Source organism: Achroia grisella, unplaced genomic scaffold (assembly GCF_030625045.1).
Source record: "Achroia grisella isolate CSIRO2021 unplaced genomic scaffold, CSIRO_AGI_Agris_v1 utg1244, whole genome shotgun sequence".
Taxonomy (NCBI): Eukaryota; Metazoa; Arthropoda; class Insecta; order Lepidoptera; family Pyralidae; genus Achroia; species Achroia grisella.
In genome coordinates, this window is record NW_026712605.1 from 14,976 (window position 1) to 28,898 (window position 13,923).

Sequence of the window (13,923 nt, forward strand, 5' to 3'; positions counted from 1 at the left end):
ATGAATTAACTATATTTTTAAATATAAGTTCATTTATATTTCCCGTATATAGTTATAAGTTTTAGATATAACATATTCTTTATGAAGTTGCAAGTTTACATTTTTTTTTCGGTGATATTTAATATTAAGATGTTGTTTGTAAAATTATTTGTGCCTATGCTGTTATTCTGTCTACCATTGTGTTGAATAAATAAAAATTAATAAAATTTAATTTCTTTTTAATTGATTGTATAGGAAAATGTAATTGATCAGCTTTCTATTAACCCTTCCATCCCGTTCACACGATATGCCTATCTCTTTCATTTATCTGCATTTGTAAACATAATGGCTGAAATAGGCTAGACTGAGGTACCCCAGTCTCGCCTATTTCAGCCGCCAATAGCTTGCTTTGTAAGGAGAGATAAATCAGTGAAATTACAGAACTTTATTTCGTGGTACTGTTCATGTATATAGGCGATAGTTACCACTTACCATCAGGTCGTCAGTTTGTTAACCATTCTAATAACATTAAATAAAAATCACTTTATTATTTTGGTTTGTATATGTATAAAATATTATAATTATCGCTGATTTCTGTTTCTTTTACCCTTTCTGTTACACACTGTATACTTTACAATAATGTAAATGAAACATTGATTAACTCTCTATCTAAATTCTTATGGTAGTGATCGGACAAGTAAATGTTTGAAATTGTAGCTGTTAAGCTTTTGATCTATAACTAATTAAAGAAACAATTAAAACTTCTGTTTTACAATGTAATATAAGATGTAACAAGTGATTTTATATGAAACTACTTGAGACATCACAAAACAAGCGTTCTTTATAATTTTTTTTTATGCAAAAATTGTCTATGTATAATATTGATATTTATTAATACTGATTTTCATTTGGCTACATTTATTAAAAATATTGTACCACGTATGCATACGGTGTTAATGTTATGTTTGACAATAAATGTTTTGGATAATTTGAATTACAATATATGTATAATTTGGATGGCTGTATTATCTTTGTATTTTTCTCCTCTGCTCGCGTACCGCTGTATCTTTGCATTCTTGACATCTGTGAACATAAATATGAATTTATGAAATTTATTACTACTAGCTGTCCCGGCAAACGTTGTTTTGCCTTAAAATAAAAAAAAAAACTTTTGACTATAACATTTAGGGGATGAAAAATAGATGTTGATTCTCAGACCTACTCAATACGCTCACAAAATTTGATGAGAATCGGTCAAGCCGTTTCGGAGGAGTATGGGAACGAAAACTGTGACACGAGAATTTTATATATAAGAATATGTTTCTGTATAATTAGTATGACAAACAAGCTGCCGCATGCCGGCTTATCTATGTCACTTATGTACATGAACAGCACTAAGGACATCACGTTATCATGTCACACCCGTGATACCACTCATACAGTAACATTCAACTGATACAACTCAGAAGATGTCATTGTCATTACTTGTGACTAGTTTTACTGTAATTTTAAATAATACGAAACGATAAGAAGATGGAATTGGACCTTTTATTTTTGCAGTAACTTTACAGTAATATAGCTTATACGTCAGAATAACAAATAGACTATAATTCAAAGAGATATATAGTAAATTGGGCGAAATATAGATAGATAACAATTTTATTCACGTTAAAGGCACACACACACAAGGCACTGTAATAATAAGAACAAAAATAAAAACATATGCAATTACATAAGTCAAGTCAAACAAAATACAATACACAACAATTATATAGATAAAATTAGCTATCCCGGCAAATGTTGTTTTGCCATATAAATTAATAACGCTATAAAAAAATAGGGGTTGATGATAGAAGGGTGAAAATTTAGGATTGTAAGTATTTCTGTATGTTGTATCATAAAAAAATAGAAACTAAAAATTTTGTCTAAAAAATACAAAATAATTTAGGGGTGGACTACCCCTAACATTTAGGGGGATGAAAAATAGATGTTGGCCGATTCTCAGACCTACTCAATACGCTCACAAAATTTCATAAGAATCGGTCAAGCCGTTTCGGAGAAGTATGGGAACGAAAACTGTGACATGATAATTTTATATATAAGATTAAATGCAATACAGTTAACAAAAAAAAATATGAGTAAAGTAGTATGTGTGCATAGACCATACGCAAAACGGCAGCACCTCAGTGTATTGTTTACTGCATACAAACAGCAAATCACTGATATTCAGGCACTGCCCAGAGACATACGCGAGGACACATGTAACAAAACCACAGCTTGTAATCAGCCCCATTATATTATCATAAATCTATACATATAATTAAAATTGGAGTGTCTGTTTATAATATTGAAATAACCGTTTTTTACTGCATGCATATGAACATAAATACTGTACATACGGTCTGTCTGTTTGTTCCAGCTAATCTCTGAAATGGCTGGGCCGATTTTGACGGGACTTTTTTTGGCAGGTAGATAATTAATAAGTAGTAACTTAGGCTACATTTACTTTAGATAGATTATTTTATTTTAGAAAAATAAAGTATAATTCCACGCGGAGGAAGTCGCGGGTACAGCTAGTAGTAAATATAATGATGAAAGTCAAGTAAGTGTGATGCAGACACAGTTGCGCAGGTCAGCAGTTATAAATGAGTCACCTACTGTGGTGTTCTTGTTAACCAAAACTCCTTGTCGGGGTTGCAATACGTTCTTAACTGTCTTCTGTCCCACGTCACAGAATCCATCCGCCACTCGGGCGATACATACGGCGGTGACCATTTCTGTATTGTTATCTAGCGAAAGAATAGATAAAATTTCGTTTTTAGCTTACACTTTAAATACCCTATATAAATAAATAATAAGTATTGAAGCTTAGGAAATTATACACAGTAGGTACTTACACAAAAAAAATATTGTTTTTGTTTGCCGTGCTCGTCAAAAACAATCTAATATCTAAAAGGGCTATACCGATTTTGATGGAACTATCACTCGTAAATAGTTACTGTATAAGGGGTAACTTAGGCTACTTTTATTTTACATATTTGAATTATTTTAATAAAAACAAGTCAAATTTCACGCGGACGAATTCACCTATCTATACTAATATTATAAAAAGGAAAGCTTTGATTATTTTTATATGCTTGTCAAAAACTAGGAACTTGACCCTTTGCCAGCAGAAATTAACTACGATGCTTTTCAGGGGCCACCGCGTGGAGGTCGACCTGATAGGGTATGATAGCAATGAGGCTACCATTCCCCATTACTAACAATTCCCCTCTTTCACTGTTTGAAACATTATAGACTATTTTAACATTTACAAAACTGACAAAGTTATGGATGCCGAGCGAAGTCAGAGAAAGCCACTAGTATGTATTAAAACTAACAGGATTAGCGTTTGCAGGAGAAGTTGGCAATGGAGCTCGTACACAGTTGTACGAGGTATTTGAGACGACCTCGCGCTGGGCTTTCATCGTGCTGGTCAGATACACGTCGTCCAGGAGCCGCTTGCGGGTCCTGAACCAACATACCAAAATTTTTTTATGTATGTGAAACGTAAATCATCAAGGTATATAAGTTTTTTAATTAACTGGAATGGTAATCAAGTCGAATGACGGTGTACTTGGCGGTTAATGGTAACCGTTGCCTATATAAATCAACAGCGCCAGTGATATTACGTCATCATTCATCATATTCTATTTTACTATCAAATTGTTTTATTGGTAGTTTATTGAGAATATATAACATATCTCTACAAATAAAATAAAATGAAGCTTTTATTTGTAATTATAAATTAACAGCTTTTCACAAAACACATGTGAAAGTATATACCTACTTAAAAATAGTATTAAAAATCTTTGTCTGTCTATTTATTCTTGCTAATATCTGAAACGGCTGATCGGATTTTGACGGGACTTTCAATCGTAGATAACTAATGTCATAACGAGTAACTTAGGCTACTTTTATCTTAGAAAGTTTATTTATTTTAAATCCACGCGGACGTATTCGCGAGTTAGTCTATATAAGTATAACTCGCTACTGAAACAAATAGAAAATGCTTGTGAATTTACGTACTGAAAAATTAATAATATTTCAACATTTTCAAAGTGCGTTCGTATACTTTTTTACATTTTCATGGCTGACAGACCTTAATGAAATGTGACGTAAGGATAAATTATATCTCAAGGTCGGACAAAGGCTTTTTTATGTCAAAAGAAGCATATGAAGTTGCTGGTAACAATAGAAGAAATGAAGCAAAGGTACGACTAATAAGAACTAACACATCATCAGCGTCGTCGACACTGGCAGCGGGCGTCATAACAAGACGTGGTCTACTCCTCTTTACATCCTCGAATTCCAAATCTGGTAGTGTTTTCTAAATTGAAAACATATAGTAAGGAAGAGGCAAGTACATATACCTACCGAATTTGACCTATATTTTTATATCTATTCTATTCGAGTTTGGTCAAAATGACTAATATAGTCGAACTACAAACCTCGTTTATTTTAAAGTAGGTTGAATGTCAAAATGTAAATAAATATAACAGATTTTATAACGGAAGAAATATATTATATATACTATAATAGAGTTCACCTGTCTGTGAGTAACGGCGTACGTTGGCTGAACGCCAGTAGTGGATAACAAGATAAACATGAGATCAGGTCAGTTAGCCCATCGTGACAAGTTCACCAAGAATTTATTACGATGGTTTCCAGAGGGAACCGCTACATTTCTAGCAATGGGATCAGTTCACATTATTACCAATCCCCCTTTTACCTCACAGTAGAATTTATATTAACTAGAAATTGTTTAAATACATATAGTTTGTACATAATGTACAAATATCCACACCAATGCTATCAGATACAGATAGTTAAAAGGGTTCGAACCCGCCACCATCCGAAAATGTAGCAATATACTAAACCGCTCTACCACTGAGGACTCAAAGTACATATACATATCTACTTCAATTGGTTTCACTATATAAATTCAGTTTATAAAAATATATTGTACTTACGTACGGTACTTGCTTTTCTCGGGGATTTGTCCGTACTACCTCTTTTCGTCCTGTCATCAATTCAAAGGGAACATTTGGTACTTTCCAATCTACTAAAGTATGTATGTCTTTTAAAGGTTTAGGTCGAATCCTAACGCAAGATGGTTTTTCTTTGTATTTAGTTGTGGTTAAAGGCGTTATTTCACCATACCGGAAATCGGTTCTCATTGTAGTCTCATAGTTGAAGAGCATAGTTTGTAATTGCTTCATGTTGGACATAAGTATTAACTGACCAAGTTTAAGTTCTATTAATTAAAAATCGGATAAAAATAAAATCTCCAAAATAATATTGTATGAATATCACTTCGAAATATAATCAAATTGGTATTTCTGACATTTTATTGTACTGTCAAAAAAATCATAGCTGTAAGTACGTAGCTTTTTCTATACACTTATTAAAAACTAGCTGACTTGTTACTGCTACTGGGAATTCCATTCCCCCTTAAAATTAAATATGTCAAAAGTTTTTTGAAGTTTAGATACGCAATACCTGAACGCACCCTGTTCCTACGAACAGTTTGCATCAGAAATAAAATTGTTATTTTTACTATTTTCCATACAATTTCTTCATATTTTCTCACAATTTAAACCTTCTATGGATTTAAATGTTGAGAAAATATGAAGAACAAACAATTTAAAATCAAAATTACCCGAATCGGTCCAGCCATTCTCGAGTTCATGCGGGACTAACAAACGTCATTTCATTTTATATATTAAAATGGTGTCAATAAAAATTATTATTTTTATATATACATAAGACTAGAGGTTGTGTGTGTACGGGCACTTTCTGTACCTGCAAGATATTTATTTTATTTATTTACACTCTTTATTGCACCAGACAAAGAAAACACACAAAATGATATAATACATAAACTGATACAAAAGGCGGTCTTATCGCTAAGATATATGAGATTGAAGGAATTCATCGTTATAGATTTAACATAATTACATAAAACTCCAAAACAATTACTATTAGAATTATTGTCTGCTTGTAGTTGTTTATACATTTGTACGTACTACGTACCAATAGAAACTGTTTGGGCCGACCGTTTTGGGTGCAGTTTTCACTAAAACGTTAAGTAATAACTGTACTGTACTCTCCTACATATAGCAATTTACCTCAGATATTGTTTTATCAGTTAGGATTTCTGACCAAATTATTCTGATCAATAGGTATCAAATATTTTATAACGCAACTGCCAATAACAACTTTTCATAGTACGTAAGAACGAGGGGACCCTATTTAGTACACACTACGAGTTTATACATAAAATAATTACATGAAAAAGTAATTTTAATTAAATATTTAATATCCTTTTATAACTCTAAACATCGTATTCATAATTCTATCAAAAACTTATGTATGTTTATCTTAATAATTATTAATTTAAATTAAATATTAGAAAATATTATGCAGAGTTAAATAGCGTTTCCTAATATTTCATTTTTCTGTGAGCAGCGGCGGATTCGTCACAAGGTCTGCATCTAAAAAACAAGTATTAAAACATATAGTTATTATTATTACCCCAGAAAAATGATGAAATGTGGATTAATACCTCTATGGCTAGCAATACCACCAGTACCATGTCAGGTTGACTTCCACATGGTTTCCCCTGGAAACGTCGTGATAAGTTCATAGTGATATTTCCATGTTGGGTGAACTGACCTGTCTTCAACCTTATCATCCCCCACTGGTACCCCGCCAGCATAAATCGCTAGCGCAGGCACGATTCCATTATCAAAAAAACTCAAAAAGCAATAGAACAGATTACAGACCAGTGACTTTCCCTCTTCACATTTTCCCCATCTTTTCGACTAAGACTTACTTTGATGGGCCCTTTGCCAGCCAGAATTCCCTGGTGGGGTCACAGTAGCTCCTCAGTTGTTTCTTGTCCCACGTTACTGACTCCATTCTCCATTCCAGAGGGACATACGGGGGACGGTATGCTGGCAACTGTATCTATTATTTAAATATATATTTAAATAATTATTGTAATTTCAATATACATTTATGAAAACTAGTGATCGCCCAATGGTCGAAATTCAACAATACCTAATTAATTTAAATTATAAGTTTGAACATTATTAAAGAAATTGCTACATTCTTTGAACAGAATCCATGTATGTATTGTTATTTTATTATATGAAAATTTATTATATATATATAAATAGAGTTCTATTGTCAAAGACTATACTTGTGTGTATCAAATTCGTAGTGTAATATATTTTTATTGAATTAATGTATTTTTTTTTAAATTTTAGCATTCTATGTAAAATGTACATTTTTTCCTTCTATGTATTTTTTTAACTATAAGTGTGGCGGGGCAGTGGGGGATAATTTTTACTTCTCCATCTGAATTTATCACGAGTAATTCGTAATAGAGTCCACATTACTACAAAGTTTTTACAAAGTTTTTAATTCATGTATATAGATAGTACAAATTGTTGGAAGCCAAAATATCGATCAGAAAATTATACACAGATTATATTTTAACAAGCTTAATATTGTATCGGTTATTGCTGGAAAGTGATTCCACAATGTGGTTGTACGTGGCAAAACGTTTCTGGAAAAATGCACGGTACCGGACCGCCATTCATCCAAATGATCGGGATGTTATTTAAATTAACTTTTTTTTATACTACGATGGTGGCAGGCACACGATCATCTGAGGGTAAGTGGTTACCGTAGCATCCATAGGCTACGGTAAACGCCTGAAACTTCAGGGGTGTATTGTGTGTGTTTTCAACTCTTAAGAAACCTTAAGAAACCCCATGCTGTTGTTTCTCGAGAAAAGCTCACAGGTAATTCATTCCACAATCTAAGTATATACGGGAGGAAGATCCTCTGAAACAGCACTGTTCAAGACCACTTAGGTTCTAGCAAGTGGTAATAGAAAACCTGTTGATGGCGAGTGGTGAACTTTGTGATAAGGTTACTTACAGGATTAGCAGGTGCAGGGATGCGAGTTAAAGGTGCTCTGACACTAACATAGTCCGTCACCGTGTCCCTCCATGCTTTGCTAGTTGCAGTCGTATACATATCCGTGCACAGGATTTCTCTTGCACGAGCGTCGTCAACGTCGTCCATACTGACAGCGGGTGTCATGACGAGACGTGGCCTCGTCTTCTGGGCATGTTCTCGGCCCAAGTCTTTTGGTTTCTCCTTTATTTTTAAGTATATGAAGGAATTAATGCTAGCTAATAGTTTGTATTTATATATTTCAACTTAAACATGTAAACAAAAAACATTTTTTTAAAAGTGCAATATAAAAAGTTTCTTGCTCATTCTTCTTTTGATAAGCTTTCGAATGATCCGCAGATTAAAAAAAATAAATATGACTATTAAGAAGTGCTTTGAATTAAGAATTTTCTGTTCTATTCTATGTATATAGGTACAATTGATTTTTTACTTAACACAAAAAAACTGACTACGCAGTACCTACCCTCATGTTTAGTATATTATTATAATAATAATAACAGTCCTGGGCGATTCACACAGTATTATATAGTCATATGCTAAGCAGTACTTGTGTTATAGGTACCAAACAACTGATAGAATACTTGGATTTTTTTTGTAAATACATACCAAACACCCAGACCGATACAAACTGTCAATCATGAATACAAATATTTGCATCGTGTGAGGAAACGAGCCCGCGACCGTCGAAAGTAAGGCGATCTACTAAACTTATAGACCACGAAAGCCGTCGAGTAAAAACGTAATAGTACTTACAAAAACTTTCTCCACATTTCCCATATCAGTAGTTGACATATCCCGTGGTTTGTGGAGCAAGTGAAACGGTACTGGGGTTGCTTTCCAATCGCTCATCGTTTGAACGTCTTTGAGAGGCGGCCACCTCGGTAGCTCAGGAGTCACCTTCGCATGGTACGTGGTAGGAGCAGACTCCTTGATAACTGGTAGTTTGTAACATGTTCTGTATGTAGATCCATCATCGAATAGCATCGACTCTGCTTTGGATTTGACATCCGACATTTTGGACAATCCTTCGATTTTCCTTCCTACAGTAGGAATGGAATTGTTAGTAATGTGGACTAACCCACTACTAGCAATGTACCATGTCAGCTTGACCTCCACGCCTTTAGCTCTATCTACCATCATCTAGATAAATTCCTGGTGAACTCGAACTCGTGTTTTTTCATCGTACACTGGTGCCTCGCCAGCGTAAACCGTTAAATCAAGCGTGAGTGCCATTCCATTATCATCAATAAAAAAATACCTACAGTAATGGTTTTTGCTTGTTGTATATTTGACATTAAATCAAATCAAAAAGTCTTTATTCAGGTCTATTACAGACTCTTATGATATGTCAAAAACTACTATGAGTACGGAGAGCAGAAGAACTGACATGAAACTCTGCTCTTATTCTTTTGAAATGTGCTTGTATATGTTAATAAAAATACAGATTCATTTTTAAATTCAATATAAGGGAGAGTGAACACCAGCATATGCTATTGTAATATTAGATTAAGTACATAGACCACTGAATGAGATTTTCTTTCTTGTTAGAAATAGCAATGTGGTACTTACCTAAGAGAAAAAATCTATTAGATACTAAATTAGTAATTTGATTCACCATAGAAGTGTTATAGTACAAAATTATAGAAACAGGATCAATATAGTTCCTATGAACTCAGGCGATACCTATTTGTAGTATTGATATAAAGTTTTTTTTTTCTAAATTAAATATTCTGTCAGAAATAAAAACATTAAAGAGGTTATACGTGGAATGGATTTTATTTTTTATTTTTTAATTTATTTCTATCCCTTTCTATGAAATTTGAATGATGAACAAGCTGACGACCTACTTGTTGGTAAAAGGTAAACGTCACGTCTATATATGAATAGCATCGACGAGCATCGACGTTGTTGTAGAAGTAGAACTCAGATCTCGTTACTCCATATACGATAAATTTTACCTTATCTCACCTTTGACCGAAATAAACACATTCTCTATCATTCTTCGAATTAATATGTATATTTGTGCAACAGTTAGAGTTGAGTAACTTTTAAAGGATAGATTATAACGGTATCGAATATGCATAATTCGCTGAATTATCGACTATCTGTTTCATAATAATTTTCTACTGCAACTTTTTAGGTTATTTAGGATATTTTTTTCTAATGGAATAGTGCACCCTCCTGCGTTTTACGGTTTACGAACAGCGCCAGTGGAGAATGATATGATGAGCATGAGGTCAGGTGAATTACCCCATTGTGGCAAATTCACCAGGAATTTAACGTAATAATAAATAATAATGGTTTCCAGGGGGAACTAGCAATATATTATTACTCTACATTACTAACAATCGCCTTCCTATTTAAGGTTGTTAATGATCATCATTATCAATACCCTCAAGTCATTTAGCACATAGCTTTACTTACGATAGTCGCGTGTTCGATGCCTCGCACGTTACAAACAATTGTATTCATGTTAGTATGATTGTTTGTATCCAGCTGGGTGTTTTCTATGTATTTACAGAAAAAACATATTTATGTATTTATATTATTTGTCTAGTACTCATAATACAAGCTCTGCTTACCTTGGGATTAGATGGCGTTGTGTGAATTGTCCATGAGTATCATTATTATTATTAAATCATAAATCATTAGATAAAAATCAGATGACTATAGTCTAAAATTAAAAACGTTTAAATATTCATTTGATTTATTTAAAATTCACCAATAATAATTTACACTAAGAAATATAACAATTGAAAATATATTAATCAATTACAATCAGAACGGGCTGGCATGTCACAAGTTTTGACAGTGGCAATAATTAATATCTTTATTCATATATTATATTTTAGACCCAGTGTTGCCATTATTAATAAAATAAAATTAAAACCGTTGGCGCAGGCGGGTGCACCATTCCATTATCATCCATAAAAAAAATATATAGATTATATAGATCACTATACATTTTGCTGCAAATAACTTGAACAAAACTAGATAATGGAGTTTGCGCAGTGGACGACTAAATATTGGTAGATAATGCTCAAGTTATTTGCTAGTGTCTATATAACAAGATCAGCAAGATGTATATATTTTTTAAATAAAGATTTATCTTTGTTTCAGTACACAGTATCTCACAGCCTTTGCTTAAAAGCAATGCATCATGGGAAAGAGTTTCACTATAATGAAAATGGTTGACAAAATACCTGCCCATTCCGACCATAATATAGTATATAATACCAAAGTAATTACAAAACGAGAGACTAAATACAGTATGTTTAATCTGAAACACACAAAACAATAATTTCATATCACAAAATGAGTAAACCTCGAAGTAAATGTATGTACACGATAAATTACATGGTGCATATGTGTATATTGGAATCACAATAAAAAAACCATAAAAATATTATTTGGAATCACCTATATTAAGTTCCCTAATACCACTAATTTTTGGAAGGACGTAACAATTTCTTTTATATTTTTCTTTCACATTTGTGGCCAGAATTTAATATATATGTTTAACTAGCTGACCCGATGGATGTCCTGTCTTAAATATGAATATTGAATTCTCATTGGTAAAATCATAAAAAAAACACGGACATTATTCTTATTATTTTTTTCATAAGAACCTTCTCCTAACACAACAAAAAATAATTATCGATATTGTTTCAGCCGTTCACGCGTGATGTCGTGACCAACGGAGTAGTAATGTATCATATTATCATCCTTCACTGGTATTCCGCCAGCATATACCATTAACACAAGCTGGAGAACCATAATTAAAAAAAAATACATACGCATATAAAACTGCGTGCAACACTAGTTGTAAAAAATGTACTTTAGGGTCAGAATTAGTTAGAATTGGATTTCAATTTACGCTTTTAATATAAGCTTATTACATATGTTGCACATAAATATACTTCAAAAGTACATTATTTACAGAAAAAAGAAATAGGTACATGTAAACAAGATTTATCGCTAAGTAAAAAAGACAAATAAATATATAGTATAATTATATACCTTGAACAATATAATATTATATATGTATCGCCTTTTTACATTATAATATAAAAAAAAAATAATGCATCAGTTATAATACCAAAATAACACAAAATAATTGTATTACTAACCTAACAGAATGTTCTTTGAAATAATTACTATAAGGTTGTTGCTTACTCACATTCTGTCCTTTATTTTTTCATGTTGAACTTACGTAGTATAAAATGACCTCGCTTCCGCTGTCTATTCACTTGGAACTTTTAAACTACCCAACGGATTTTAATACAGTTTTTAGCAATAGTTATTTTAGAGGAAAGTTTATACGTATAATATAATACATATACCTGTACACCAATGCGGGTAGCTTTTTCTATAATAATAAAAAAAAAACTATTTGACTTAGCAAAATATTGAGCTATATTTGTTAAACCTCATTTTTAATATATGTAAATATTGTTATAGATATGATAACCATACGGATAACTGTAGCCGAACAAATGTGAAAGAAAATACAAGTTATGGTTAAATTATAAAAATTATCTTCTATTACAACTCGAGATCAACAGTGATACAAAAATATTAAGTAATTTCAATTATATTACAACATTTACTAACACATTGCTCTACGCATGACTCGTCGTACCTAAATTATTAAGCTGTGTACATTACATAGTAACATTCAATTTTATGCAACTGGAATGATGGTAAGTGGTAGCCAACGGTGGTCAATAACGGTCGGAGTTTGATCAGCAATAGAAAAGGTCGTAACGCTTCTAGTAGCGGTGGTCAGGTTTCAGCACTGAATATTTGTGGTCTCACATGCTAATGCGAGACCACAAATATTCAGTGGTTATAGATAATGACTATTTTACTAATAAAAATAATGACTATATTACTAGGGTCAGAAAAGGATATTTATGTGTATATTTAAAATATATATTATATTTATATAACATAAATTATATATGTACATAGATTTTCTTTAGTTATTTATATATTATAGTATTATTATCACAAAATTGTCGCCATTACTGCCCTACAACGCTTTCTAGTTCTACCCAAAGGTTAGCTGGTAGAGAATGCCATACGGCATTAAGCTCGCCTCTTGTACACTCTTTATAGTGCAAAAGAATTTTAAAAAAAGGAAACCGAGATAATATAGACTAAAGTGACAATTCGGTATTCGAAATATATACTAACCGGCCTGATTTAGTTTAAGAATAAACGAGAATAACGCAGTAATTGAAAAAAATATACTTAATGTACATCATTAAGTTTTTTTTTGCCATTACTGCGTTCTATTATTCTCTCGGTTTCCTTTTCTGGCCCTTGTAATATATATAAATATATACATATAGATAAAACTGGTAAAATAGTCATTAGCTACAACCTTTAGGCACCGAAACATCCAATTAATCTTGCAGGATTAATTGGATGTTTCAAATTATATGTTATGTCTCAAATATATATATATATATATATCCCATCAAAAACATAAATGTGAAATGATAGCCGAGTTTAATATTATGATATATGCCTTGATTGTTGACTTCTACGACAAAAGAGGTGAGATCTAAATGGGTGCCAAGTTCAATGGTATGTCCTGAAATGTATTTATAACAATATATAATATCATTTCTTCTTATAACTTAGGATAATATACTGTAGCCTAAGGTCTAACTTGGCCAGTTCTCATATACCAATTATTACTTTCGATTGCTAGTTACTACTAATAATAAAATAGGAACCGACAAGTAACTGTTGTAAATGTTTAGAACTTGCGAAGGCTACAGTATATTTCGTAATATAAACCCATTTTGAATTTGATAGCGTAGAATTCGTGATGAGTTATTGTATATTTAACACGCTATTATCATATTATATATATATATATATATATTTATTAAGAAACGA

The 13,923-nt window shown here is 32.2% G+C and overlaps 2 protein-coding genes across 4 annotated transcripts; both read right to left on the bottom strand.

The window, feature by feature from the left end:
* Window positions 1–322: 322 nt before the first annotated feature.
* Window positions 323–5,381, bottom strand: LOC131854697 (uncharacterized). Of its 2 annotated transcripts, XM_059205831.1 has the most exons (5): window positions 4,992–5,381; window positions 4,254–4,348; window positions 3,360–3,489; window positions 2,638–2,768; window positions 323–1,062 (listed from the first exon to the last, which is right to left on the bottom strand). In XM_059205831.1, the coding sequence occupies exons 1-5, from the start codon at window positions 5,247–5,249 to the stop codon at window positions 1,005–1,007; spliced, it is 672 nt and encodes a 223-aa protein (XP_059061814.1). In that variant the 5' UTR covers window positions 5,250–5,381; the 3' UTR covers window positions 323–1,004. The 2 variants fall into 2 exon arrangements, with proteins under 2 accessions (XP_059061814.1, XP_059061815.1); XM_059205832.1 differs by lacking the exon at window positions 4,254–4,348 and having other exon boundaries at window positions 4,996–5,381.
* A 985-nt stretch (window positions 5,382–6,366) lies between these two features.
* LOC131854713 (uncharacterized) lies at window positions 6,367–9,704 on the bottom strand. Of its 2 annotated transcripts, none has more exons than XM_059205854.1 (5): window positions 9,580–9,704; window positions 8,764–9,050; window positions 8,020–8,193; window positions 6,857–6,990; window positions 6,367–6,515 (listed from the first exon to the last, which is right to left on the bottom strand). In XM_059205854.1, exons 1-5 carry the CDS (start codon window positions 9,626–9,628, stop codon window positions 6,464–6,466), a joined length of 696 nt encoding a protein of 231 aa, XP_059061837.1. In that variant the 5' UTR covers window positions 9,629–9,704; the 3' UTR covers window positions 6,367–6,463. The 2 variants fall into 2 exon arrangements, with proteins under 2 accessions (XP_059061837.1, XP_059061836.1); XM_059205853.1 differs by having other exon boundaries at window positions 7,972–8,193.
* Window positions 9,705–13,923: the final 4,219 nt, after the last annotated feature.

What these genes read in the sequence shown, in the direction of transcription:
- LOC131854697 (XM_059205831.1), bottom strand. Translation starts at nt 5,249, where the DNA reads ATGTCCAACATGAAGCAATTACAAACTATGCTCTTCAACTATGAGACT. An exon ending in GTCGACGACGCTGATGATGT is followed by an intron (nt 3,490 to 4,253) that starts GTTAGTTCTTAT and finishes ATGTTGGTTCAG; the next exon opens with GACCCGCAAGCGGCTCCTGG. An exon ending in TGGTTAACAAGAACACCACA is followed by an intron (nt 1,063 to 2,637) that starts GTAGGTGACTCA and finishes TTATGTTCACAG; the next exon opens with ATGTCAAGAATGCAAAGATA.
- LOC131854713 (XM_059205853.1), bottom strand. Translation starts at nt 9,628, where the DNA reads ATGGTGAATCAAATTACTAATTTAGTATCTAATAGATTTTTTCTCTTA. An exon ending in GAAATGTGGAGAAAGTTTTT is followed by an intron (nt 8,194 to 8,763) that starts GTAAGTACTATT and finishes TTAAAAATAAAG; the next exon opens with GAGAAACCAAAAGACTTGGG. An exon ending in TCCCTGCACCTGCTAATCCT is followed by an intron (nt 6,991 to 7,971) that starts GTAAGTAACCTT and finishes TTTAAATAATAG; the next exon opens with ATACAGTTGCCAGCATACCG.